Here is a 24,750-nt window from a genome sequence, read left to right as displayed (position 1 = left end):
CTGTGCTCCAGACCCCGCCCCGCGCCCGCAGGCCCCGCCTCCGCGCTTTTAAACCCCGCCCCTTGCCCTCAGATCCCGCCTCTACGCCCCAGGCCCCGCCCCTGTGTTCTCAGACCACACCCAGTCTCCGCCTCCGCGCTATCAAGCCCCGCCCCTCTGGCTCCGCCTCTCCACCCCAGACCCCGCCTCTGCGGTCTCAGACCCCGCCCCCAGATTCCGCCTTCGCACTTCAGGCCCCGCCTCCGTCTGTGTTGCCACGCCCCAACGGGTGGCTCTCCCCGCCCCCCACCCCCTAAGCCCGCCCCCTGCTCATTGATTAATCGCACAGCCCTCGCCCCCACCCCTCACAGCTCTGGTCCAGATGGAGCACTTCGATACCTCTTTTCTCAAACGCCAAATTAGCCAACCTCGCTCAGATGTTACATCAAAAACCCAAGAAACAAATCTAACGCTCTATTCCAACTCATGACAACCAAAAGGGCCGAGAACTGTGCCACGAGGTTTCCGAGGACGGAAACTTTACCGGCAGACTGACATCTTTGTCTCTCTTAGAGCAACTGGAGGGTTAGAACTGCTGACCTTTGATTTAGTAGCCAAGAGCTTTATCTATTACATCACCAGGGCTCCAGGTAGTACTGTCAAAGCCAGATCAAAACCAGACCCACTGTCTTGGGGTCATTTCTGACCCATGGTAACACGCTATTGGCATTCTGAGGCTGTAAGTCTTTGCTAAAGTAAATGGCCTCAACTTACTCCAGCTGAGTGACTTTTGAGTTCAAACTGCTGGCCCTTCAATTAGCAGCCCAACATGCAACTCACTAAGCCATCAGGGCTCCACAAATCCAAAATCCACTGCTATGAAGTCTGATTAAGTCAACCCTACACCAGGTTTCTGAGGCAGTAAATCCTGGTGGGAGCAGCCTGCCAATCTGTCACCCTTTGAGCAGTTGGTGGATTTGAACTCACAAGCTTTGCGGTTAGAAACCTGATCAACTATAGGATAGGCATCTTAAATGCAGTAAGGACTCCAGTATCTAGCCCGACCCTCACTTCCCAGCCTCTGTCCCATCCCCAGCCCCAGCTCCAGCTCTGGCCCCTTTCCTGATCTCCTCACACCACATATCCTGGCACTACACCCTAATCATGCTCCCCACCTAGGGCCTAGCCCCCACATCAGAGTTATGAATCCCTACCTGAACCCACTTCTGAGGGCTTGACTCCCAGCCCCATCACCTAACTCTGCCTTTCGGATAACTGACGCAGCCTGAGAAACTCAATTTAAACACTAAAGCTGGAATCAGATTAGCTGTGAGATGACGTCACAGAGACAGTATTTGAAAGCAAAACGTAGTAAAAAAGGCAGGACTAAGAGAAAACCCTAAAGTAGATGTCAGAGACAGCCTGAAAATCTCTCTTCAAAAGCAGAGCAGCTAAAATGAGTGGAAGATATACAGTAAAGGGGAACAGAAGGTTTCAAGAAGACAAAGCCTTATCATGAACTGCAAAGACCTAGAGTTTAGAAAACCACTTGGGAAGCACACACCGGGCATTTATCAAGCTCAAGGAACTGAAGGGTAAAAATGCAAGCCTCAAGTTCCAAGATTGAAGGATTCAATGGACATTGAATGACACAGGAAGAATCAAAATAAGACGGATGATATCACACCAGAAGACTGGTTGATGCTCAACCATTTTGGAGGTAGCCTATGATCAAGAACCAGTGGTTTTGAAGGAAGAAGTCCAAGCTGCACTAAAGGCTTTAGAGAAAACACAAGATACCAGGACTTGGCAAAATACTACTTGAAATGTTTCCAGAAATGGATACAAAGTTGAGTGGGCTCCCTCATCTATGCCAGAAACTTGGAAGACAGTTATATGGCCACCCAACTTGATGAGATATGTATTTATGCCCATTCCAGAGGCAATCCAACAGAGTACAAACATTATCAATGTCATTTATATCATATGCAGGTACAATTCTGCTGGAGAAAAGGAAAAAACAGCCACTGCAGTACAGCTACGAGAACTGCCAGAAATTCAAGCGATTCAGATGAGGAAGTCACTGCTGATGTCTGGTGGATCTTAGCTAAGAGCTGAGAACACCAGAAAGATACGTGCCTGTGTTTTACTGACTGCAAATGCAGAGACTGTGTGGATCATAACAAATTATGAGCACTACAGTAAAAAACAGATACTCCAAAACACTTAATTTACATTTAATTGTTCATTTGGAGCCTATACACGGGCAGTCATTCAAACAAAACAAAGGGATACTTCATGTTTGAAGTCAGGGAAAGTGAAAGGATTGTACCCTTTCCACGAAGTTATTGAATCTGTATACTGAGCAATTACCATGTGAAGAATACAGCATCAGGATTGGGAAAGACTCATTAAGAACCCCTGGTATGCATAGAACATAACCCTGCTTGCTAGAGGTGAAGAGGTCTTGAAATTCATACTGAAGATCAAAAACCACAACCTTCAGTATGGATAACACTTCACCATCCAAAAACAAAACCCTTCACAACAGGAACAGTAACAATCAGCAGCATAAAACACTGGTGTTGTCAAGGATTTCCATTCACTTGGATCCACCAGTGTTCGGGGAAGCAGCGCTCAAGACCTCAAGCAATGTACTGCATTGGGCAGTAGGCTGCAGAGAACCTCATTAAAGTGTTATGTATATGAGCAAAGATGTCACTTTGTGGACTAAGGTGTGCCTGACCCAAACCATGGTCCTTTCAATCCATTCCTATGCATCTGAGACCAATGTCTTTGAATTATGATGCTAGTGAATAATCAATCACAGACTGCCAAAGAATGTACAGATCTACTTGAAAAAGGACCTCCAGAACGCTCCTTAGAAGCCAGCACGGAGAGATGTCATTATGAGCAGGGAGCGTTCCACCGTGAAGGACAACGAGCAAAGGGTCAGTTAAAAAAGAGGGAGGACCCTGAGCAAGATGGACTGACACAGGGACTCAAACACCCAAGTCTGGGAGATGGCACGGGACAGAGGGGTGTCTGCTTCCGTGATGCATGGGGTCACTCCTACGTAAAACAGACTGCAGGGCACTAAACCACCGCCAGGCACCACGACCAACCCCCCCCCCACCACCACCACCACCACCACCATGGGACCAATCCCTTTTCCCACAACCTTCGGCGGCCCTTGCAGGAATCTGAGGTCCAATTTCAAGCCCAAAGGTCAGAGCTGCACCCTGTCAATCTGTTCCCATCTGCTAGAGACATGAGGAACAGGGCTCTGGGGAGAAGGGAGCACAGCCCGGAACTCTAAACCTCTTCCTGACCCCCGCCCCCATTAAGGTGAGGAAGCTTCAGGCCCCTGCTAGTAGCGTCTTCAGGCATTCGGGGAGGCCTGCGGGAGGGGGGGAGGGAAAATGTATCAAGAGCGTGAAGAAAACTCCTTCCTCCTCCCTCCCACCCCAGAAAGCGCGCAAGCAAGGCAGCCCAGCCCCGCAGGAACACAGTTCAAAGGTTAGCGGAAGCACTGCGTTTAATTCAAGTCCTGGGAAGAATCCTCGGCTATGAGAATCTTAACTCTGATGGCTTCGGGGTTACCCACACTTGGGTAAGGAGGACCCCCGCCAACAGCCCAGCCCTTGGCTCTTCTCCCCTTGCATTTAACCCTCTCCTCGCTGGAGTGTGGCCAAGCAAGAGGGCAGAGGTGCGTGGCTGCGGGAGGTTAGTGCGAGCGGTAAGGCCCCGCGGTCAGCGGGCGGCCCCGGGAGGCGAGGCAGCCGCCACCACCTTGCAGAAACGCACCCTCTGGAAGTCGGTGATCTGCGCCATCTCCAGGGCCTCGGGGGCCGCCTCTGGGGAGAGAAGGGGTGGTCAGTGGAGGGAGTACAGCCTCCCCACCCTACCTCCTCCTCCTCACCACCCGGGTCTAGAACACCCCCTCCCCTGAATTCAAGACCTGCAGCAGCTGGCGTCTGCTTAAGCGGTTTAATCCGCTCAGGGGCCCCACGAAGCCCTTTTGACTCCCCACATCCTGCTTACACCCGAGGTGGCACTGGAAGGACAGCCATGTGGACCACACAGGGTCCCCTTGGACCCCAGCCCCACTCAAGCTCCCAGCCTAAGCCCACCTCTGCCCAGCTAAAGCCCTCCCATTTCCATCTGACGTTCAAGCGGCCTTTCCTCCACTCCACCCCCACCTTCTCATCTGTCTGCCTCTCGCCCATAGTTTTTACCTCTACTTGGTGAACCTTGAGGGAATGCCAAAGGGCATAAGGACCACTGATCGCTTTCCAGTACACCCGCCCTCCTCCACCGCTTCAGAATTTGAATCCCAGTCTGGCTCCGCCCATGCTCAAAGTTCTCATTCACAGGCAACCAAAAAGGTGGGCCCTCCTTTCGGCTCTTCATTGGCTCTGGCTCTCACGACTCCAAAGCTCATTGGCTCTCCTGAGCTCCGCACAGCATCCTAGCCCCGCCCCCAGCTCGAGCTGTTACCCCTCCCTCTGCCTGCCAGAGGCGCAGACCACATCCTCTTTCTCTGACCTCTCGGCCTGGAAGACACCAAGGCTCAGATGGCCCCGCCCACAACCCCTGAAGCCCCGCCCTCTTCCCACCTGAAGCTGCCTCAGGCCCCTCCTCCTCTTCAGCTTTCTGGCTTCCAGGGAGGCTGGGCCCACTCTCCAGGGAGGCAGGGGCTGGCTGGTGACCTCCTGGGGAAGTGGGGGCCCAGTCAGCCCCCTTTCGCTGCACACATCCCCGCACCCCAAGACACCCATCCTGAGGGATTTGGAGGGGCTGTAAGGACACGCTACTGGGGAAAGTCATTTCAGGCTGTGCACTCTTTTATTGGGAAGGGCCTGAGTGGGGATAGGACCCAGGGGTGGGCATTTCAGTGACTGGGGGCGGGGAGTGAGGAGAGAGTGAAAAGACAGGCTGTGGAACTGTCAGAAGGGCACAGACTGCCCTCCTCTGCTTCCAGGGCTGTGGGTCCCGGGGCCCACTCCCAGGGGTCCCCTGCCAGCCATCACGCCCACTGCACACCCACAAGCAGCCAGCTTCATGCATTCCCAAAAGGCCAGGCCTCACCGGGAGAGAGCTCGCCAGCCGGGTGGGTGGTCCGGGGGGAGTTCAACTCCATCTCTTCACCCCAGTCGGACACAGGCTGGTGGTCCCCAGTGGGTGAGAAGGGACTGGTCGGTGTGGCGGGGGCCTGGCCAAGTGGCAGGGGCTCCTCAGGCCTGGAAGGCACGGGGTCAGTCGGCTCACTGGTGGGGGAGCCAGAGGGGCTGACAGCGTTGGCCTCTTGAAGCTGGTGGTCTGAGGTGGACTCCTCCTCTTCTGCACCCTCTTCTTCTTCTTCCTCCTCTTCCTCCTCCTCACTTATGTCCTCCCACTCCTCGTCCTCCTCCCCTTCATCCTCCTCCCCTTCATCCTCCTCTCCCTCATCTTCAGGAGGCCGGTGGACAGGATCTGGGGCCACAGGTGGCTGCAGGGACACAAGGATGGTTAGAGAATAGGTGATGGGTGCTAGGTTCTCGGCACCCGCCCCCCGCCCCCCAGGTGGTGGCCCAGCCATACCTGCGTGTGTGGCTCCTCGGGTGGAGAGGGCTGGGGGGGCTGGGGGGCCGGGGATGCTGCCTCCTTCATCTCCCAGCGATCATCGTGGTCACTGGAGGGTGTGGGGAAGGGGTGAGGCCCAGACGGACAGGGGAGGAGAGGAGAGGGGGTTTTCATCATGAGGACTCAGGGTCCTTGAATGGGCATGTGGGCCCAGGTATCAGGGATTGAACAATGGAAGGGGAAGTGGGGACATATGGCAGAAGGGGAGCCAGGTGATAAGGGAGACAGGAAGGGGGGACAGAGTTGGGTTAAGTGGAGACCCGGGCCCCAACTCTTCAATGCCAAGGGTAAGACCAATAGAGATCAGATGGGCCCAAAACAAAAACACAAAGAGGCAGAGACAAGAGCTAAAGGCAGGCAGGCGTGAACAGGGAAGGACAACAAGTACACTCACATCAACACCAAGACCAGACACACTCCCACTGGGTCGATTTCCTCTCATGAGCCCCCCCCCCCATGTGTTACAGGGTAGAACTGCACCATAGGGCTTTGCTGACTGTGATTCTGATGACGGCAGAGAGCCAGATCTTTCTTCTGTGGTGCCCCTTAGTAGATTTGAACTATCAACCTTTAGGTTAGCTAAACAGAAACCATTAGCACTATCCAGGGACTTGTGTTACTCCCTCCCTGTTATCACATACACACACAACAGGGAAGAGGATGGAGGCCAGAGGCACAGCTCTGCCAGGGTACAGACATGCGGAGGACAGGGTGCCCACCTGTAGGCACGAGGGGCCACCTTGGCCTGGGGCCGACTGCTCTTTCTTCTCCGGCGGCTACTGACTTCAGCTTTGTGCTGAGACAAGAACTCCCCAAATGTTGGAGGCTTGGGGGGCCGGGCCCTAGGCTGGTCATCTGTAACAGATCCCAGGAGCTGTGAGAGGCATGCGGCCCGCACCACTTCCCCACCCACTGCAGTCCACACAGAGCCAGGGCTAGCCACTTACCACATCGAGGGGACTGCTCAAGAGCAGGGCCTGGGCCATCCTTGAACCTGGAAGAGGGAGAGAGATGAGCTGATGGTCAGGGGACGGAAGGAGCAAGGAGGTCTGAAGGGATGAGGAGAGCGACAGGGCAGGATGAGAAATGTGGATCGGATGAGTGCGCGCCCAACACAAGTCAAAGGAGGGTATGAATAAGGGAAGGACAGAGGCCATCTTGACATTAGCAGTCATTATTTCAAACACTATGCCACTAGCCGGATGGCGAAGAGATTGAGAGTGTTCACAGCTTCAGTTTGCTCGGCTCCATGGTCAACACTCTTGGCACCAGCAGCCAGGAAATCAAAAAACGTATTGTAATAGGAAAGTCTGCGGTTAGGGACCTCTCTAAAGTACTCAAGAGCAACGGTGTCTCTCTGGAGACTAAGGTGCGCCTGATACAGGCCATGGTTTTTGCAATCACTTGTTATGCATCAGAGAGTTGGACAATGACTAGGGAGGATAGAAGGAGAACTGACGCCTTTGAGCTTTGGTGCTGGAGAAGAGTATTGAATGTACCCTGGACTGCCAAGAAAACAAACAGATTCATCCTAGAGAGGGTTAAACCAGGCTGCTCCTTGGAGGCAAGGTTTCTGGGGCTTCAACTGACATACTTTGGACATGTTGTAAGGAGAGACAGGTCTTTAGAGAGGGACATCATGCTGGGCAGAGTGGGGGGACAGCGCAGGAGGGGAAGACCCTCTATGAGGTGGATTGATTCAGTGACTGGGGTCATCGGGATGGGTGTGTCAGAGGCAATGAGAATGGCACGGGATAGAGCACGGTTTAGGGCTGTTGTACATAGGGTCGCTATGAGTCGCAAACGACTCGACGGCACATAACAACAACATGCCACTAGGGCTTGAGCTGTAAAAGGATGGAAGATGGGAAATCTCATCACTGCAGGCAATTCCTCATGTCCTCCCTATATTAGAAATGCCAGGATGGCCTTGGCCATGGGCTCCGAGGCAGCATCCACCAAAGTGGACAGAGTTTAGCGATGCCCAGGGACGCTGGTCTGCGGACATGTATTCAAACACCCTCTTGCATGGCTCACCCTGAGCCCCAGGCCAGACACCCGGGGGACAGAGAGCTGAGCTCAAATGACAGCGAGGACCTCCAGCGTGTGGGGTCCAGTCTGAGCCCCCAAACCCAGCTGCCTCGGGAGCTCACAACAAACACTGCTCTTCTACACTACCGAGACTTGGGGGCTGTTACACAGCATGACCAGAGGAACTGCTGCCTGATCCACAGGGTGAGAAAGCAGAGAACCAAAGGGGTCTGAAGTCAGGACCAAGGTCAAGAAGCTGACCAGGCAGAGCAGGGTGGAGACTCACATCCCGTCGGTCTTCTCGGCATCCCACTCCCGCCGCCACTGGCCAGTGGGCTTCCGGTGCCTCTGCAGCCGCTCCTGGTCAATCTTCTCTCGCTCCTGCTTCCAGCGAAGGTATTCCAACCGCTCCCGGCCCGTCATGGACAGCGTCATGTCACCAGTGCCTCCAGGGCTGGGCCGCCGGCCCTGCTTCCAGTCAAAAGCCAGTCAGGACCCTATTTCCTACCCTGGCGCACCCCTCAGCCTTAGCCCTATAAACCCAGAGCTGAGCCACCATTGTCCAAGGCCCCAGAGAGGCAGCAATGTGGCAGAATTCACGTTCTGCTCCAGGGAGGCCTCCATCTCAGAGCTCTCCTTAACTAGCACCCCTATTGGTCTTCTCTTGATGCCCCAAATCCTGTTTGATTTTGCTTCTCCATACTATGGGACATCTCATATACCGACAGTCACCAACTGACATTCCAGCTGTCATCTCCTCTCTCAGAAATCAGTTCTGACGTTAAGTCAAATATTTCTTTTCTGGGGACCTCTGGTGGCCTAGTGGCAAGGAGCTGCAACTACAATCCAAGAGGTGCACGGTTCGAATCCACCAGATGCTCTGCCGGGGAAGGAGGAACAATCTCCTCCTGTACCAGTCAGATCCGATTTGACAGTACACTCACACAATCAATCAATCAATAAATAAATAAAATAAAAAACAAAACAAACAAAAAAAACAAAAAAACAAATATTTCTTTTCTCCTCCCATTATCATTACAGCATTAACAAGACACCTTTCCCCCCTAGCTTTCCAATTGTTCATTATCACTGTCTTAGTAATGGAGTTATAGAGTTGGGATGGCTGTCAGATGCAAGAGCGGGTCAACTGTCCTATGTCTTTAGAGGTTGGGCATCACCCAACTCTCCGTCTGTGACAGCTATGACAGTGGCTTCACTGCATAGCAGGCCGCGGCCTGCGCGGTGGCAGTTTGAAACAGTGAAGCCCAGAACAAGTGCAGTGAAAGGAAACATCTGAGGAAGGTACCACCAGCAAACTGCACACTGTCAACAGTGTTTGTAATACAGGATGTCTAAAACTGAGAACGCACGTGAGCAGGGCAGGGGCTGGGCCTCAGTTCCCACTCCCAGCCAAACAACAAACTCACAGAACGTCCAGTACACAGAAAAGCCCAGTAAACAGATTTAATGGTAGGAAGGAGAAGAGAGCCCACAGACAGGCCGTAAAGCTGTCATAATCAAAGGAGACAGGATCTGTACATGGACCAGCACATGACTCGTAGTGGGGGGAACAACTAAGCCCAGGGGTGTCTCTCCTCTCTTCAGCCTGGCACCACCCCTCACGCAGTGGGTGGCTGGTACAAGTTCCCACAATTGGGAATGAGGGCAGACTAGCCGAGCAGGAGGCAGCCTGCACCAGCGGCCACCAAGGCATCTCCTACTAAAGACCTCACGAGTCAGAGCAGAGCTGTGCTTCACACAGTCGTCAGTGGCTTGAGTTTTTAGAAGCAGATCACCAGGCATTTCTTCCGTAGTACCTCTGGGTGCAACTCAAACCGTCAACCTTTCTGAAGGGGCCAAGCCCCATTAACTGCGTGCCTTATGGAAATACTCCTCACAGCAACCAAAAGCTACTCCGAGTCCAGGCTGACTACCACACTGGCACAGAAGCCTGGGAGCACATGGGGTCTGTACTCAACTATTAACCTAATGGTTGGCGGTTCACGCCCACCCTGTGGCTCTGCGGAAGAAAGGCCTGGCAATCTGCTTCTATGAAGGAGCAAGGAAAGCCTGTGGAGTCTTACTCTGTAATATGCAGGGTCACCAGGATTTGGGGGCCAGCTCAATGGAACGCAACACCATTCCACCACCAAGTCGGTACTGGCGCAGCGGCCCTGGCAGACGGAGCAGAACTGCCCCCTGGCGTTCCCAAGGGTGTCACATTTATGGAAGCCCCTGCTCACCTCCCTCCCGCAGACACATTGGGGGTTAAAGCTGTCCACCTTTCAGTCAACGATCAGGACTCCTCATGGAGTTATCCTTAGCAAAACCAAACCACGGGCTAGCAATTCCACTCCAACTCACAACACTAGCACAGAGCTGAAGTGGCCCCCCAGGGTTTCCAGAACCATCATTTTTACAGACGGGGCCTGCCTCGTTTGTGTCCCACAGAGCAGCTCTGAAGCCCAGCTTACTACTGTCAAGTCAACTCTGACTCCTGATGACCCTCCACCGGGTTTTTGAGTCTGTAAATGACAAGCGAATGTCTATCTTGCTCCTATTAAACTGCTGGTGGATTTGAACAGCCAGAGAGCTGAAGCCTTTGGGGTCGGCAGTGCAACTACTTATGGGCTACAGCACCAGAGCTCCCCAAACAGTGGAGCCAGAGGGTTCAAAATGTGGGCCTTCCAGTTAGAGGCCAAGAACACAGTCTCGCTGAGCAAGAAGGAAGATGAAGCCCTGTGGCCCTGGATCGCCCCATTCGCTGCTGTCCCTGGGTGAAGCCTGGTATATAGCAAGCACTCAATAAAAGCACACTGCTCACTTTCTAAGCAAAGAAGGATGCCCCTGCCCCTCCCAAAACTGAAGCCAAAGCGAAGGCATTAAAGGCCAAGAAGGCGTCCTGAAGGGCATCCACAGCCACAAAAAAAAAGAAGATTCGCATGTCACCCACCTTCCCGCAGCCTAAGATGCTGAGACTCTGAAGGCAGCCCAAATACCCCTGGAAAAGTGCCCCCAGGAGAAACAAGCTTGACCACTGTGATGTCATCAAGTTTCCCCTGACCAGTGAGTCAGCCATGAAGAAGATAGAAGGTAACAACAGACTTGTGTCCATTGTGGATGCCAAGGGCAACAAGCATCAAATTAAACAACCTGTAAAGAAGCTCTATGACATTGGTGTGGCCAAGGTCAACACTTCGATCAGGTCTGATGGAGAGAAAAGGCCTATGTTCGACTTGCTCCTCACTATGATGCTTTGGATGTTGCCAACACAATTGGGATCATCTAAACTGAGTCCAGATGGCTAATTCTAAATATAAATTTTTCTCAGCAAAAAAAAAAAGGTATGTTTGACAAGCACTGTGGCAATTGGACAATTAAAACAGACATTGGGGGGGGAGAAGAACGAACTGGGGAGGAGGGTGCAGAAAACAGTGCAACAATGAATGAATGAAAACCCAAAATCTCTGTAAATGTTCATTAAAACTAATAAAATTAAAAAAAAAAAAGGTATGCTGCTCAGAGCGGCACCGAACCCGTGCGCTCGGGACCCACCTGCCGCTCGTGCTCCAGGCCGCAGCGCACGCGCTCGAAGTCAGGGCCCCCCCAGTTGCGCCCGTGCCGGCGGCTGCCCTCCCGGCGGTCCCGCTCCGGCTCCTCTGGGGGCCCTCCGCGACGCCGGGGGTCGTCTAGGAAGTTCCGCACGGGGTTGGGCTCCAGCACGCCCTCCTGGGGGTCAGGGACAGGGGCACAGAGTCAGGGGCAGGCCGGCCAGGCTGCACCACCTCGCGGGATACCCAGGCACTGACCCTCTGGTTCCGCTCATACTCCGCTATCTTCTCCATCTCCTCGTTCATCTTCTCGATGTTCTGCCGGCGCCGCTCCTCCCACTCCTGAGGGCGGACAGACAAGACTCCGTGTCACTCAGACCAAAGGTGCAGAAGGCACAGACCAAGGATCTCGTGCTCAATGCCACCGAGTCAGAATGACCCACAGCTGACCAATTTTCCCCTTCAAAGGCGCTGGTGGACTCAAACCTCCTGCCTCTGGGTTACCACCACAACCCCTTATCCACTAGGCCACCAGAGAGCCCCTGAACTACTCTTAAGGTATGGAAAAAAAATAGCAAGAATAGCTGGGAGTGACAGCTGAGTGTGATGAACATTTTTAATATCACTGAAGTGTGAAAGCGTGTTGAAAAGGCAAATGTTGGCGAGCTCTGGTGGCCCAGTGGCAGGAAACTGCACTGCAATCCCAGAGGTGTGCAGTTCAAATCCACCAGATGCTCTACTGAAGAGGGAGGAACAGTCACCTCCTCTACGAGTCAGATCCAATTTGATGGTACACACATAAAAAGAATAAATAAATAAAAATTAAAATAAAGAGACCAGAACTGAACACATACACACAAAAAAAAAGAAAAGGCAAATGTTTATGCACATCCATGTTTATCACGGTTTCGTTCACAATAGCAAAGAGCTAGAAACAACCCAAGTGCCCATCAACAAACGAATGGATAGAGAAGCCGTGGTATATTCACACAATGGAATACTACGCTGCATTGAAAAACAAGGAACTCATGAAATAATAAGCAAAATGGACGACCCTGGAGGACATTATGCTGAGTGAAATATCTCAGTCATAAAAGGACAAATATTGATTGCATAGGGCCACTGTTGTAAAACGGGACTGACATCAGGGTTGAGGGAAGACAGAAAAGGAGGGGAGGAATGATGTATACTGCATTGAAACAGATGAGGGAGAGAACTGTTTAAAAGGGACATATGATTGGGTATTTTTGTCATTACAGACATCCAGAATGAAGGCTGCACTGTGCAGTAGACTTGGGGGGAGGGATTACATAACAATGAAAGTTTTTCTTTTACTTTTCAAGGAGAAGAGTAAATTGGGGGGGGGAGGGTAGGGAGAAAACTGCAACAATGAATGACTGGAAGCCTTAAATCTGTAAACTTTCATTAAAAGTAATTAAAAGAAAAAAATCGGGGGGGGGGGGGAAGGCAACTGATTTGTTACCAATGCATTTATCCCAATTTTAAAAGCCAACAACAAGGGAGCTCTGGTGGTCTAGTGGCAAGACACTGAACTGCAATCCCAGAGGTACGCAGTTCAAATCCACCAGATGCTCTGCTGGAGAAGGAGGGGGCAATCTCCTCCCGTACCAGTCAGATCCGATTTGACGGTACACGTAAAAATAATACAATAAAAATAAAAAAAAAAATTTAAAAAAAGTCAACAACAAAAGACAACTGCCACAGCTGGACTGAGACGGGATTTTGTAAAAAGCCCACCCTTGGCCGGTGTTCTGATAAGCTGGTTTACTGTGCTTTTAAACTGAATCAGTTCAAAAGGGTTCAGAAAGAGTCATCCTAAACAGGCGCCACTATACGTCCTGTAGGGATCAAGTGGGCTTCTTGCCTGTTGCTCTGACCCCAGCAGAAAACAAACGGCCGTGCCCGACTCAATGATGGTGGCTCGGGCACCACTCTGCAGGCCGGTTGCTCTCCATGGTCCTGACAAGAATCCAATCTCCAACAGCTGGCTCCTCAAGCCTCCTGGAGCAGGGAGCGTGGCAGGCCTGTCTCTGGAGAGTAACTCATTCCCACCAGCACAGGGCCGCCATGCTTCTCTGGCTAACAACCCCGCACATGTACTGCCCGTCACAGTCAATGTGTTCCAGGAGACTTCAAAGGAAGCAGTCTCCGATCTCGGCAGCCTGCTCTCCCTGCGTTTCACTCCACACACCTCTTCCCTTTTCTGATTCTGCTCTACATCTTTTCACTGCAGCTGATGTCATTCGTTCACTGAAATATGCTGGGTCCTGCAGGTCTTTCTAGCACGTCACTGGATCTGGGAATGGCCCTGGGGACCCTGAAACCCCACAGCTATCCTCATGAAAGTTAACAATGGTGATGTAACCCAGCAAATGGCCAGTTGATCCCCAACAATCCATTCTCCTGTTCCCTCGAGGACACAGAACTTGAGATGTACACATGGTCAAGCAGCCAGACGATGTTCTCATTGCCCAGCATCCTTTGCAGTTAGTTGGATGGTCATCAAAAGGAGTGAGAAATAGGAAACATGAACTTGTTTCCCCTTCCATGAACTAGACCTCAGCCATGGCTTTGAACCTACAGCCAAGTGCCATGCCCTAAGGAAAGACTAAGTAGCAAGAAGACGGGAACCTGGTCCCCTAAAGGTCATTTGGAGCAGGACCTATACTTGGACTGTTCTCTCATGTACTGGCTCAGCATCTGAGAAAGAATAATTTCCACTTTACATGGGACTCTGGGATCTTTCTGTTACAGAACTTAGCGTGTGCAGGAAACTGAGAGTACTGAGAGTACCGTTTACTTGGAGCTCGCTCTGTACCAGGCACTCTCCTGAGGGCTTCAAGGTTCAAGTTCAGGACCTTCAGGCTAACTCATCACTCCTGTCCAAAAGCAAAATCCGAGAGGCTCCAAGAGAGGCAGTGAGCTTCCCAGAAATGTGCAGCTAATAAGACCAGATTGCACCCAAGTCTGTGAGGGTCGTAAGTCACTATCTTAGACAGAAAGTCTCCTGCCCTGATCACCTGGGGGTTGGGAGACAGTTACAGTAGTAGGAACACTACTCTCTACAAAGCAATCTAGGATGATGATAGATACAGAGAGAGTAGGACAGAGAGGACACAGAGACAGACAGACAGGGTCCACGGAAACAAATGGCCAGTTCAGGGGCTGATGGGACAGGGAGTGCAAGAACAGGAGGACAAGCTGTGCAGAGGCAGAGAATACAGACACAGAGGGACACGACGTGCAGAGACAGACGCTCACCATGCAGAAATGGAAAGCATGCACGTCCAGCCTGGGGTGTATGGAGACAAGTGTACTGAACCCCAGAAAGAAGCGAGAGACAGGAGCTAGGAGACAAATGGGCACACACCACACAGTGAGGGGGGAAAGCAAGCAACAGGAGGAGAAAATGAGGGGACTGCTAAGGGGGAGGGAGCTGTGGAAAAGAGCTGTACCACAAACCCAAAGGCAAGTAGTTCAAATCCATCAGCTGCCTCTTGGGAGAAAGATGAACTTCCACGCAATTTGCAGCCTCTGACAAACCCACTGGAGGGTCAGCTATGCGTCAGTCTGACTTGACAGCCATGAGTTGTTGTTTGGTCAAAAGACAGAGGCAGAGAAATGGGAGAAGACTGAAGAGAGTCACAGACACAGACACACACCCCACATCACCCAGAGAGGCTGAGAAAGAATGACAGACAGGAATGGTACCACCAGGACACTGAAGAGCAGGGGTATGGGAAAGCCAACCAAAGAGACCGCAACCAGAGGATCCAACTCCTCCCAGCCCTCACCTTGGATCTGCGGTCAGCAATCGCCGTGATGGCATCTCCAGCCCCAGAAAGATGAGGGGCACCCCTGCCTCGGCCCCTCCGGCCTCGGCCCCCAGCTCCTCCTCGAGGGTGCTCCCCAGGACTCTCCTCCCAGCTTCGGGGTGCCCGGCCAGCACCTGCCCGGCCTCCTCGCTGAGGGGGCATCCGGCTCCCTTTGTTGGGCCTTGGGGGCCGAGGGGTCCCAGGAGACCTCCGGGAAGGGCCCAAGTTCTTCTCCTGAAAGAGGGTGAGGCGAAGAGGACAGTCACCGGGGCAGGAACTGGGGGCACCCCCAGTCAAGAGATCGAGGGCATTCACAGACCTGGCCAGCTAAGAGGAGGGTATCTGGCTTCAAGCTTCTAAACCTCTCTTAGCCCTCCTCAGGAGCCCCCACCACCTCAGAGGCACGCTCACCACCTCAACGGCCATGTTCTCCTTCTCCAGGCGGCCCTTCCGGGGGGCTGTCACCGCCACGCCCTCGAGCTCTGCTTTCTTCCTGTCCTCCTCGATCTCCTGGAGCAGCAAGTGGGCAAGGATGTCAGGGTGGGGTCCTCACCCCCCCAAACTCTTCCCCAGTCCAGCCTCACTCCTGAGCGCTGACCAACACCATGCTAGTCACATTAGCATCTTTCCTGAAACCCTGGCTCAGTCCCTTGTTAGACTCTTCTGTGCTAAGCAAGCCCGAGGACAAGACACATGGACACCTTCCCACAACATACAGGGGCCCAAGGCCTCACTTCCCATGTGGTTCAGTTCCTCAGGTGCCTAGAGCGTGCCAGGCTAGGCCCTGCCCCAGGACCTTTGCACTTACTGATCCTGCCACTGGGCATACTCTTCCCCAGGTCCCCACACTTCCTCTGGTGAGGCCTTCCCAGGCCACCCTGAGAGATTAGCCCCCACCATCCTCTCTCCCTGTGCTGTCTGTCTCTCCTCACGGCAGACTGTCACAGACTGGCAGCCTGTGTATCCAACTTGCTTCCTGCCTCCCCCGCGGCAGCACAGTCTGCCCGTGCACAGGGTCTGATCTGAGGAAGTCCCCAAGTCTAAGGTCGTGTCTGGTACGCAGCAGAAATGTACCACGGTTTGTTGTGGGTTGGTTTTGGTTTTTTTAAATGAATGAATGCATGAAGAATGAATACATGAAACCTCTACTCCCTGATTCCTGTGACTTCTGACAGACAGCCACACCTTGTCCTGGACTGTCCCGCCCCTCTTCCCTCTTACCACTGCCATCAGACACTGAGTCCTTCAAGAATATTCTGAATTCACCCTCTATGCTCCCTCCTCTCAGCCCTGGCCTGGCCCAGTGGCCTTCTCTCCCCACAAGGTGCCTGCCCCAGCTTCCTCTATTGCCTGGCCTCCAGTGTCATTTTCTCCCACCCCACATCAACTGGAGGGACCTTCCTATTAGCCGTTACTATGGCACAGCCCTGCCCTTACTCTCAGCCGTCCTTGTGCTGGACCAAAACCACTCAAGCTCTCAGCCTGGTAGGGTTCAGCACCACGCAACGCCTGGCCCCTGTGGACACGCCACTAACTCCCTGGCCCAAAAAGCCAGACCCATCACTGTCAGGTTGACTCTGACTCTCAGTGACCTTATGTATTAACTCTCTGACAAAACTCTAGTTCTTCCTGGCTATAAACTTCAAGGATTGCCAGGTAATTTCTTCTACCACCAATGGGTGGCTTCGAACTGCCAACGTTTAAGTTAGGAGTTATGTGTCTTTTCAAATGGCTAACATGTGCTCACACTAAAGACCTCAGATGTCCCCTCCTCCAAGAAGCCCTCCTTAAAGCTCCACAGGCTGGCTCAGGCATGACTTCTAGGCACCCAGTGCCCCTGAGCTTCCCCATCTTGGCCCTGGCCACTCAGAGTCAGACTGAGAACAGGTCTGTATCCCCCTACTAGACCATGAGCCTTGGATGGGCACCCCAGGGCAGTCTCCTAGCACCCCTCCGCACAGAGTCTATGCACAAAGACTTCAGTGAGCATGTGTGAACTCGCAGATGATGGAATGAAGGAGGGAAGGCCAGGCTAAGGCCTTTGGCATTGATCCTGAGAGCATGGGAGCCATGGAGGGTTTAGAGGGAAGGTGTGGGCAGTAGGGTCAAAATCAAAGTCTGGGAAAACTCACTGCGGGGAGGAGAGGGGGTGGGGTCTCCCAGGGCAGGGCTAGGGCACCTGGTAGCGCCGGATAAGGGCCTCATTCTTCCTCCGAAGGGCCTCGATCTTCTTGTCCAACTCAGCATCCTTCTCCTCCTTCGATTTTAGATCCAGGGCGGCCGCCTGGAGAGGAAGCAACGAGGGGTTGGACGAAGCCCTCTACCCACCCTGTGCAGGACAGGACAGGGTTCAGATCTGTGGTTCACAGGGTCGCTAGGGGTGGGACTCGACCTGATGGCACATAACAACAGCCCACCCTGTGTGGGTCAAGCTGGGGTCTGAGAGTCAGGTGGCTGGACCCCCCTCCTCCCAAGCCGTCTTCCCCAAAACAGAGATTCTGGAATGTTCACTTTTCACCTCACCATTTTGCGGGCCAGCTTGGCACACCTTGCTGGAAATTCTGAACACTGCACAGGGAGGGGGTTCCTGAGAACAGAAGGAACAAGGAAGTCAATACCCCCATCCATTCTGCTCAAAATTACCCACCCTCGATTCTATAACCAAGCCCCTGAAAAGCTGCCTCCAGCTACCCAGTCCCTAGAAAGATTAAGGTGAGCTATTATCAGGAGCAACCCAAAGACTGGTTCAAGTCCACCAGTCGCTCCAAAGGAGAAAGATGGGCGATCTCCTCCCATAAAATGCGACCATTTCAAGGGAGCTCTGGTGGCCTAGTGGCAAGAAGCTGCACTGCAATCCCAGAGGTATGTGGTTTGAATCCACCAGATGCTCTGCCAGAGAACGAGGGGCCATCTCCTCCTGTACCAGTCAGATCCGATTTGACGGCACACACACACAAAATAATAATTTTTAAAAAAAAGTCACCATCTCAGAAATACAACAGACTTGAGTTTTGGTTTTCGTGGTTAGGCTAAAGAGCCCTGGTAACCTAAAGATCGTCAGTTCAAATGAATATATTAGCCACTCTGTGAGAAAAAAGATGAGGCAGTCACCTCCCGTTAAGATTTACAGCCTCAGACACCTGATGGAAGATGGCCAGGAGTCAGAATCAACAGGGCGGCAGCAGGTTTGACTTTGGTTTGGGCTGGTGGTCGGGAGCCTTGGTGGTGCAGTGGTTAGCACACAGCTATTAACCATACAGAGGTCCTGCTGGTGGTAGACAGCTTCCAGAACCACCCTGGGGACCACACGGGGTGGGCCTACTCTGCCCCACAGGGTTGCTGTAAGTCGAAATCATTTCAACAGCGGCAGGTTCGGGTATTATGCGGAGATGCTGTCATCTGTGGCTTGTAAGCTGGCCAATACTTCAGACCATGTGCCAGAGTGAAATGTCATACAGCCCTGCCCCACTCCCATGACGCTCAGCAGCTCAGAGGTTCAATCTGCCATCTGCAGCGTTTCCACTGGCTTCCATTTGGAAGTGGATAACCAGGCCTTTCTTCCTAGTTTGAGTGAAAGCTCTGACAAAATCTGTTCAGCAGCAGAGAAACATGCAAGCCTCCACAGACGCAATCACGTACGTTGTTGTTGTTGTTGGGTGCCATCAAAGTCAAGGGCAACTCACAGCGACCCTACGGACGGCACTGAACCTTGCCCATTATCACCTCTGCCTTGACCATCGACACCATCCTCACCATCTCTGACACACTGGACCCCATCTCCACCACCACCGTGTCGGTTCACCTTCCCGTGCATGTGGATCGTCCACCTTTCCAAGAATGATGTCATTCTCTACGGACCAGCCCCTCTGAACCACATAAAGTATGCGAAATGGAGTTTCACCATCTTTGTCTCTAAGAAGAAACTCTGGTTTCACTTTCTCTACGACACACTTGTTCTTTCAGCAGTCTGAGGGCTATCCAGTCAAACATTCTTCTGGGTGGTATAGCACTGGTCTGTGTGTTGCTGTACAGAGGTAACTCGTGGTTGCTGTGATGCTGAAGACTGTGACAGTGATGTGCCAATCGTGGTAATGGATACCCATGGTGGACAGTGTTGGCTGGAGCTTCCCGACTAAAACAAGCCTGGAAGCAGGAGCGGCATCCACTTCCGAAATGGCTTGCCTCTGGAAACTAGACGAACAGTGCTCAGGCCGTTCGTTCATAGGGTGGCTATGAGTCGTCTAGGACTCGACGGCACTAAACAACAACTTCTCTGACATCACAACTCAAAGGCACTGATTCTTCTTGTGTCATCCTTAATTACTGCCCAACTATCAGATGCATCGCATTCAAGTGACAAAAAAAAAAAAAAAGAACAAAACATGGCTTGGATCAGGTTCACCTTAGTCTTCAAGTTTACATCATTACTCTTTAGTATGGGAGGGCTCTCCAACAGGTGATATCCCTAATGTGACATATTTTGAATAGTTATATTGTTCTATAATTTCCACATGCTGTTGGTGACCTTTTTGGGGAGTGCAAACAAATATGGATCCCTTCCAGGCAGTTTTCCAAACAATCGTTTCCCAAAATTTCTTGGTACAGCCTGGTGAATAGATGCAGGGCAGCATCTGTCTGTTGCAATATGTCAACTGAGATCCCATAAATTCCTGGGGCTTTATTTTTTTGCCAAAGCTTTCAGTGCAGCTTGACTGTCTTCTTTTATTACTTTGGTCCTTGATTATAAGTTTCTTCCTGAAACGGTTCTGTGTCAACCAATCCTTTTTGGTCCAGTGACTCACTGTATTCCTTTCATCTTCTCTGGATGGTTCCTGGATCATTCAGGATTTTTCCCCAAGCATTCCTCAGTATTGCAATTCCAGGCTTTAAGTTGGTTTTCAGTTCTTTCAGCTTGAGAAATCTGAGTTCTATTTTTCTGACTCCAGCTCTTTGCATACTTCATTATAATACTTTGTTCTGTCTTCTTAAGCTGCTCTTTTGCTTTTTTTTTTTACATTTTATTATTTTTTGTGCATGTACCATCAAATCAGATGTGACTGGTACAGGAGGAAATTGTCCCTCCTCCGGCAGAGCATCTGGTGGATTCGAACCGTGTACCTTTGAGATTGCGGTACAGCTTCTTGCCACTAGGCCACCAGAGCTCCCCTTAAGCTGCTTTTTTGAAAGCTCTTTTCAACTCTTTTACTTTGGTCACATTTTTCTTTTTATTTTGTTTTTTTAACACTCTAGTACAATTCTCAAAGTCTCTTTTGATATCCATTTTGGTCTTTTCTTTCCCTCTGTCTTTGTAATGCTTTGCTTTCTACATGAATAATATCCTTGATATCATCCCACATTTGGCCTTTGATCATTAGTGTCCAAAACCTTGAACCTACTGTTGAGATGGTTTTTTTGTTCAGGTGGGGTAGACTCAAGGTTGTATTTTGGTTCTTATGCATTTGTTTTTATTTTCTCCAGCTTCAGTTTGAAGTTGCACATGAGGAGGAAGATTTTGTCCACAGTCAGCATCTGATCTGGTTTTGACTGCTGATATTGTGCTTCTCCAACAATTCTTTTCACAAAGATAGTCAGTCTGATTCTTGTGAAGTCCATTAAGGTGAGGTCCACGTGTACAAACACATCTTGTGATTTTTTAAAAGATCTATGTGCCATGAATAAATCATTATGCAATATTCAATCATTTGGTCTCCAACCTCATTTCTATAATCAGGTCCATAATTTCCAACTATCATTCTCTCTTCTTTGCTCCCAACTTTTGCATTCTAGTCACCAATTATTAAATTGTGAATCTCAGCTGCACGTTCAACTGATTCCAGATTGCAAAAGCTAAAATTCCTTAATTTCCTCATCTTGGTCTTAGTTGTAGGTGAGGTCCAAAAACATCAAATTCACTGTCACTGAGTTGGAGCCAAGTGACAGCCAACCCTCCAGTAGGTTTTCAAGGCTCTAAATAGAACAGATGATAAAGCTGTCTCACATAGTTTGGGCATGGTACTAGGAGAGGCTATTCCTTGGATGGGGAGTTGTGCTTGGAACAGTGGAATGTAGACAAAAGAAAGGAAGACCCTCAACCATATGGACTGACACAGTGAGTACAGCAATGGACTCAAGTGTATCAGAAAGTGTGAGGAAGGCACAAAATAGGACAGAGTTCAGATTTCTTATTCATAGGGTTGCTCTGGGTCATGCTCAACTTGACAGTAAAAACAACAAATCAAACAGGAGGAAACCATCTTTCTACCATAGAGCTGCTGGTAGATTTTGAACTACCAGAAACACACCACCTTAATTAAGGTTGGAAGCACAACTTTGTTTTTTGGGTTTTTTTTTAAAAATTAAAGAACATTTTCCAGGTACAAATTTTATAAATACAAAACAAATTCACAAATTACTTTGAATTCTAAATAAATATCTAGTTAATAAATTCAGACTTAATACCTCCAGCCAATACTGGTATAGCACTTAAAGGATATAAAATTGGATTCATTCATGTGTAGTGTTGAAAGAATATGCTTGTTAAACAATGGGAAGCACAACTTTGGATCCACTGGGCCACCAGACTCTCACTGGGAGATGTAGTGGAAAGAATTCTGTCACTAACCATTAATGCCCTCCATGACCTGCTATGGCCCCAAACCAAACCCACTGCTAACAAGTCAACTTTGATTCATGACAACTCTCTACCAGATTTTTGAGACTGCAGATTTTAACAAGAAGAGGAGTCTCACCTTTTCTCCTGTATAACAGCTGCTGGGTTTGAAACCACAAACTTTTCAGCTAGCAGTCCAAAATGCAAAGCACTCAACTCACTGCCACAGAGTCAGAACCAACTCACAGCTGACCCTCCAGCAGGTTTTCAGAGGCTAAGTAAGAGTCACGCAGGAGAAATGGCCCATCTTTTTCCTTGAGGAACCCAGGGTGGATTTAAACTGCCAGACAGGTACCACCTTTGGGTTAACAGTGCAATGCCCTGCGGACTGTCATCAGAGCTCCTCTGAAAAGTGCACCCTAGGAGGGCCACCAGTAAATGCCCTGGCCCCGTCCTTCTGTTCAAGTATTCCAGGCTGCTCCCATCCAAATGGACTTTCTAGTCTGGCCGCCACCCTTCAGTGGCTAGCGTTTTAGCCCACATCTTTCCCAAAAAAGCATCAGATACACTCTCTCTCAAACCATCTCTCAAAGCCTTCTGCTTCCATTCATACTCGCGCCCTCAAAAACATTTTAGATCCGCAACTCTTTTGTATGCAAGATTCTGAAACGTCCTCTAAGACACACAAAAATTATTTGAACCACACTCGTACTTACGACTCTGACCCTAAGAGAACATTCTAAACCAACGCTCCCCGAGAACGGCGCTGTCACTATCCCCTATCTCGTAAAGATTCCCAAATGGGCCTGGTACCCACAGCAGAGGCTTCTTCGCTCCAACGTGACCAGTCTGCTGCCTACCTGGGAAGAAAGAAAACTTTCCCAGCCAGCCTCCAGCCAAAACACTGAGGCTCCGCCCAATGAACTCGGGCTCCGCACCCAACCTCCCATCATTCATACGGCTCCGCCTCTAACTTTTCCAGCCAATCTTCTGCCTCTGCTCCCTGGTGCCCCAGGCAACATCCTGCCCCCTCTCCTACCTTTTACTCCAGGCGTCGCCCCCTGGGCAGAGACCTAGACGCTACTCGGCTGTGACCACGCCCCTTGACGTATATTTAGTTCCGCCCCCACTTTCCCGGCTTCCGCCAGTACAAGGTAAAACTTTCTGGCCCCGCCTCCAGCATGCCGGCCAAAAGTAGGGCCCCGCCCCGTCTGTCCCAGCTTCATCTTGGCCCCGCCCTCGCCTTCACCTCCGACTCTAGCTCCGCCCCTGACTTGCTGGCCAAAGTTCCACACCCACTTTCAACTCATTCAAATTCTCTGGCCCCGCCCCAGCCAGGGCTCGAGCCAAGCCTCTAGATCCTGCGACAACCCTTGAGCCCCGCCCAGGCTTTCCTGGCCACACCCTAGCCCCGCCCCCAATCCAGGGCTAAGTTTCAGGCCCCGCCCACAGTCTGGCCCGTCCCAGCCCAGCTTATCCGCCTAGTCCCGCCCCGCCAGCGGCTCTCCAGCTTCCCATGTGGGCGTCCAGTCCCCGCCCCCCGCAGAGTACTCTGACCCCGCCCCCGCGGGCTAGCTGGTACCGCGCCCACGCCGGCTCCCGCTCTCTCCACGTGAGGCGCAGGCTCCGCCCTCCCCGGGCGCGCTCCTGACCCCCTCCTCCGGTCACCTGTCCCGGAGACCCCGCGGCGCTCGGGACTCGAGATCTGTCGGCCTCCGCGTCCGCAGCTCCCGGGCCACTTGCGTCACTTCCTGCCCGTACCACGTGAGGAAGGGAAATAAAGCGGGTCACTTCCGGCCACTGGCGCCCGCTTCCGGGAGTCTTAAAGGGGCCGCGTCCTGGCGGATGAAGGCAGACGCTCGCATGTTTTCCCTGCAGGTGGTGAATTGGAAGTTGTTCAGTTTTTGTCTTGTTAGACTGCTTCTTTCAGGGAAAGGAGAAGCTATTTGCACTTCGTGGTCTCTCCTTGCTCAACCCGTTCCCATCTCTAGCTGCATATTCCTAGTTCCAATAAATCCCGGGAACTGGAAACTTGATTTCATCTAACCGTCTTCATACCATTGAAGCACAGAATTTCAAGCGATAGAATCCTTTGTTCATTCTCTAAATCAGCCTTCAGTATAAACTGAACACAGCACTAAATGTTGGGCATAGGGTTGGAATCGAGATAATAAACAAAGTAAAACCCATCCCTGCCCGCATTACTGGTTGTTCCAATCTGTAGAGTCGGCCAAGTAAAACTGCCTCTAAGGTTTCCAAGGCTGTGATTTTTCCAGAAGCCTCATCTTTCTGTCCAGGTTCCAACTATTCATCTTTGAGCCGCCCAATCCTTAATCCTAGCTACCTCGTCCCGCACGAGGGAGTTCTGGTGCGAATCCTCCAGCATTTTCCCACATATAGGAGAAAGATGGGCAATAGCCTCCTATGTGATTCACAGCCTAGTAAACCCAAATGTTGTGTACTCTGGAGTCAGAACCGACCCATTCTTGACCCTCTGGCAGGATTGCAGCGCATCTTCTTACCACTAGGCCGCCAGAGCTCCCAAGGAAACCAATAGAGGAGAGGGTCAGATATCATTAGGTTCCAATACTATCGCAATGAGGTTTGACTTCCATGGGGGGGAGGAGGGGAACAAACACAAAACCAAACAAACATAAATTAATAGCTTTAAAGAAAGAACTTAGAATGTTACCCGCTCACCACTCTGGAAGTTAGAAATCTATATTAGGATTCTACCTGGGGGCCTCTTTTCTGGTATATTACAGCGGTCTTGGCGTATGTGTGTGTTCCAGTCTTTTATAATTTTAGTGATTGGGTTTAGGGCACTTCTCTGCCATACCTTCATTAACATTACATAAATGAAACTTATGTCCAAGTAGAATTACCTTCAAAGTTACTCAGACTTAAAAATAAATTTCCAGGGAGTTAGAACCGATTCAGAGCCTCCCCTCCAGTGGATTTTCCACGCTGTGAATTGCACCGAAGGAGATCGCCCGTCTTTCTACCTTTCAGTGAATGTTGTTTGTTGTTGTTATGTGCCGTGGAGTCGTTTGCGACTTATAGCGACCCCATGCACAACAGCCCTAAACCCTGCTCTATCCTGTGCCAATCGCACTGC

The 24,750-nt window shown here is 51.2% G+C and overlaps 1 protein-coding gene and 1 pseudogene across 1 annotated transcript; one reads left to right on the top strand and one right to left on the bottom strand.

Moving 5' to 3' along the window:
- The window catches only part of LOC102852180, a 33,170-nt pseudogene extending 32,874 nt beyond the window's left edge, over window positions 1–296 (top strand).
- Window positions 297–3,732: 3,436 nt separating this feature from the next.
- Window positions 3,733–23,497, bottom strand: CCDC9 (coiled-coil domain containing 9). Its single transcript, XM_006898696.1, has 15 exons — window positions 23,431–23,497; window positions 23,184–23,383; window positions 17,202–17,306; window positions 15,437–15,532; window positions 15,002–15,256; window positions 11,445–11,528; window positions 11,191–11,364; window positions 7,922–8,103; window positions 6,552–6,598; window positions 6,324–6,459; window positions 5,563–5,653; window positions 5,131–5,470; window positions 4,583–4,694; window positions 3,920–3,927; window positions 3,733–3,836 (listed from the first exon to the last, which is right to left on the bottom strand). Exons 1-15 carry the CDS (start codon window positions 23,495–23,497, stop codon window positions 3,733–3,735), a joined length of 2,001 nt encoding a protein of 666 aa, XP_006898758.1.
- Window positions 23,498–24,750: the final 1,253 nt, after the last annotated feature.

This window comes from Elephantulus edwardii, unplaced genomic scaffold (genome assembly GCF_000299155.1).
Source record: "Elephantulus edwardii isolate Elephantulus edwardi_28Jun2011 unplaced genomic scaffold, EleEdw1.0 scaffold00236, whole genome shotgun sequence".
In the NCBI taxonomy this organism is placed as follows: Eukaryota; Metazoa; Chordata; class Mammalia; order Macroscelidea; family Macroscelididae; genus Elephantulus; species Elephantulus edwardii.
Note: the sequence above shows the minus strand (reverse complement) of the source record. Positions and strands in the feature narration are given on the sequence as shown.

What these genes read in the sequence shown, in the direction of transcription:
- CCDC9 (XM_006898696.1), bottom strand. Translation starts at nt 23,497, where the DNA reads ATGCGAGCGTCTGCCTTCATCCGCCAGGACGCGGCCCCTTTAAGACTC. An exon ending in TTGCTGACCGCAGATCCAAG is followed by an intron (nt 11,529 to 15,001) that starts GTGAGGGCTGGG and finishes GTCCGCCCTCAG; the next exon opens with GAGTGGGAGGAGCGGCGCCG. An exon ending in TGAGCAGTCCCCTCGATGTG is followed by an intron (nt 6,460 to 6,551) that starts GTAAGTGGCTAG and finishes GATCTGTTACAG; the next exon opens with ATGACCAGCCTAGGGCCCGG.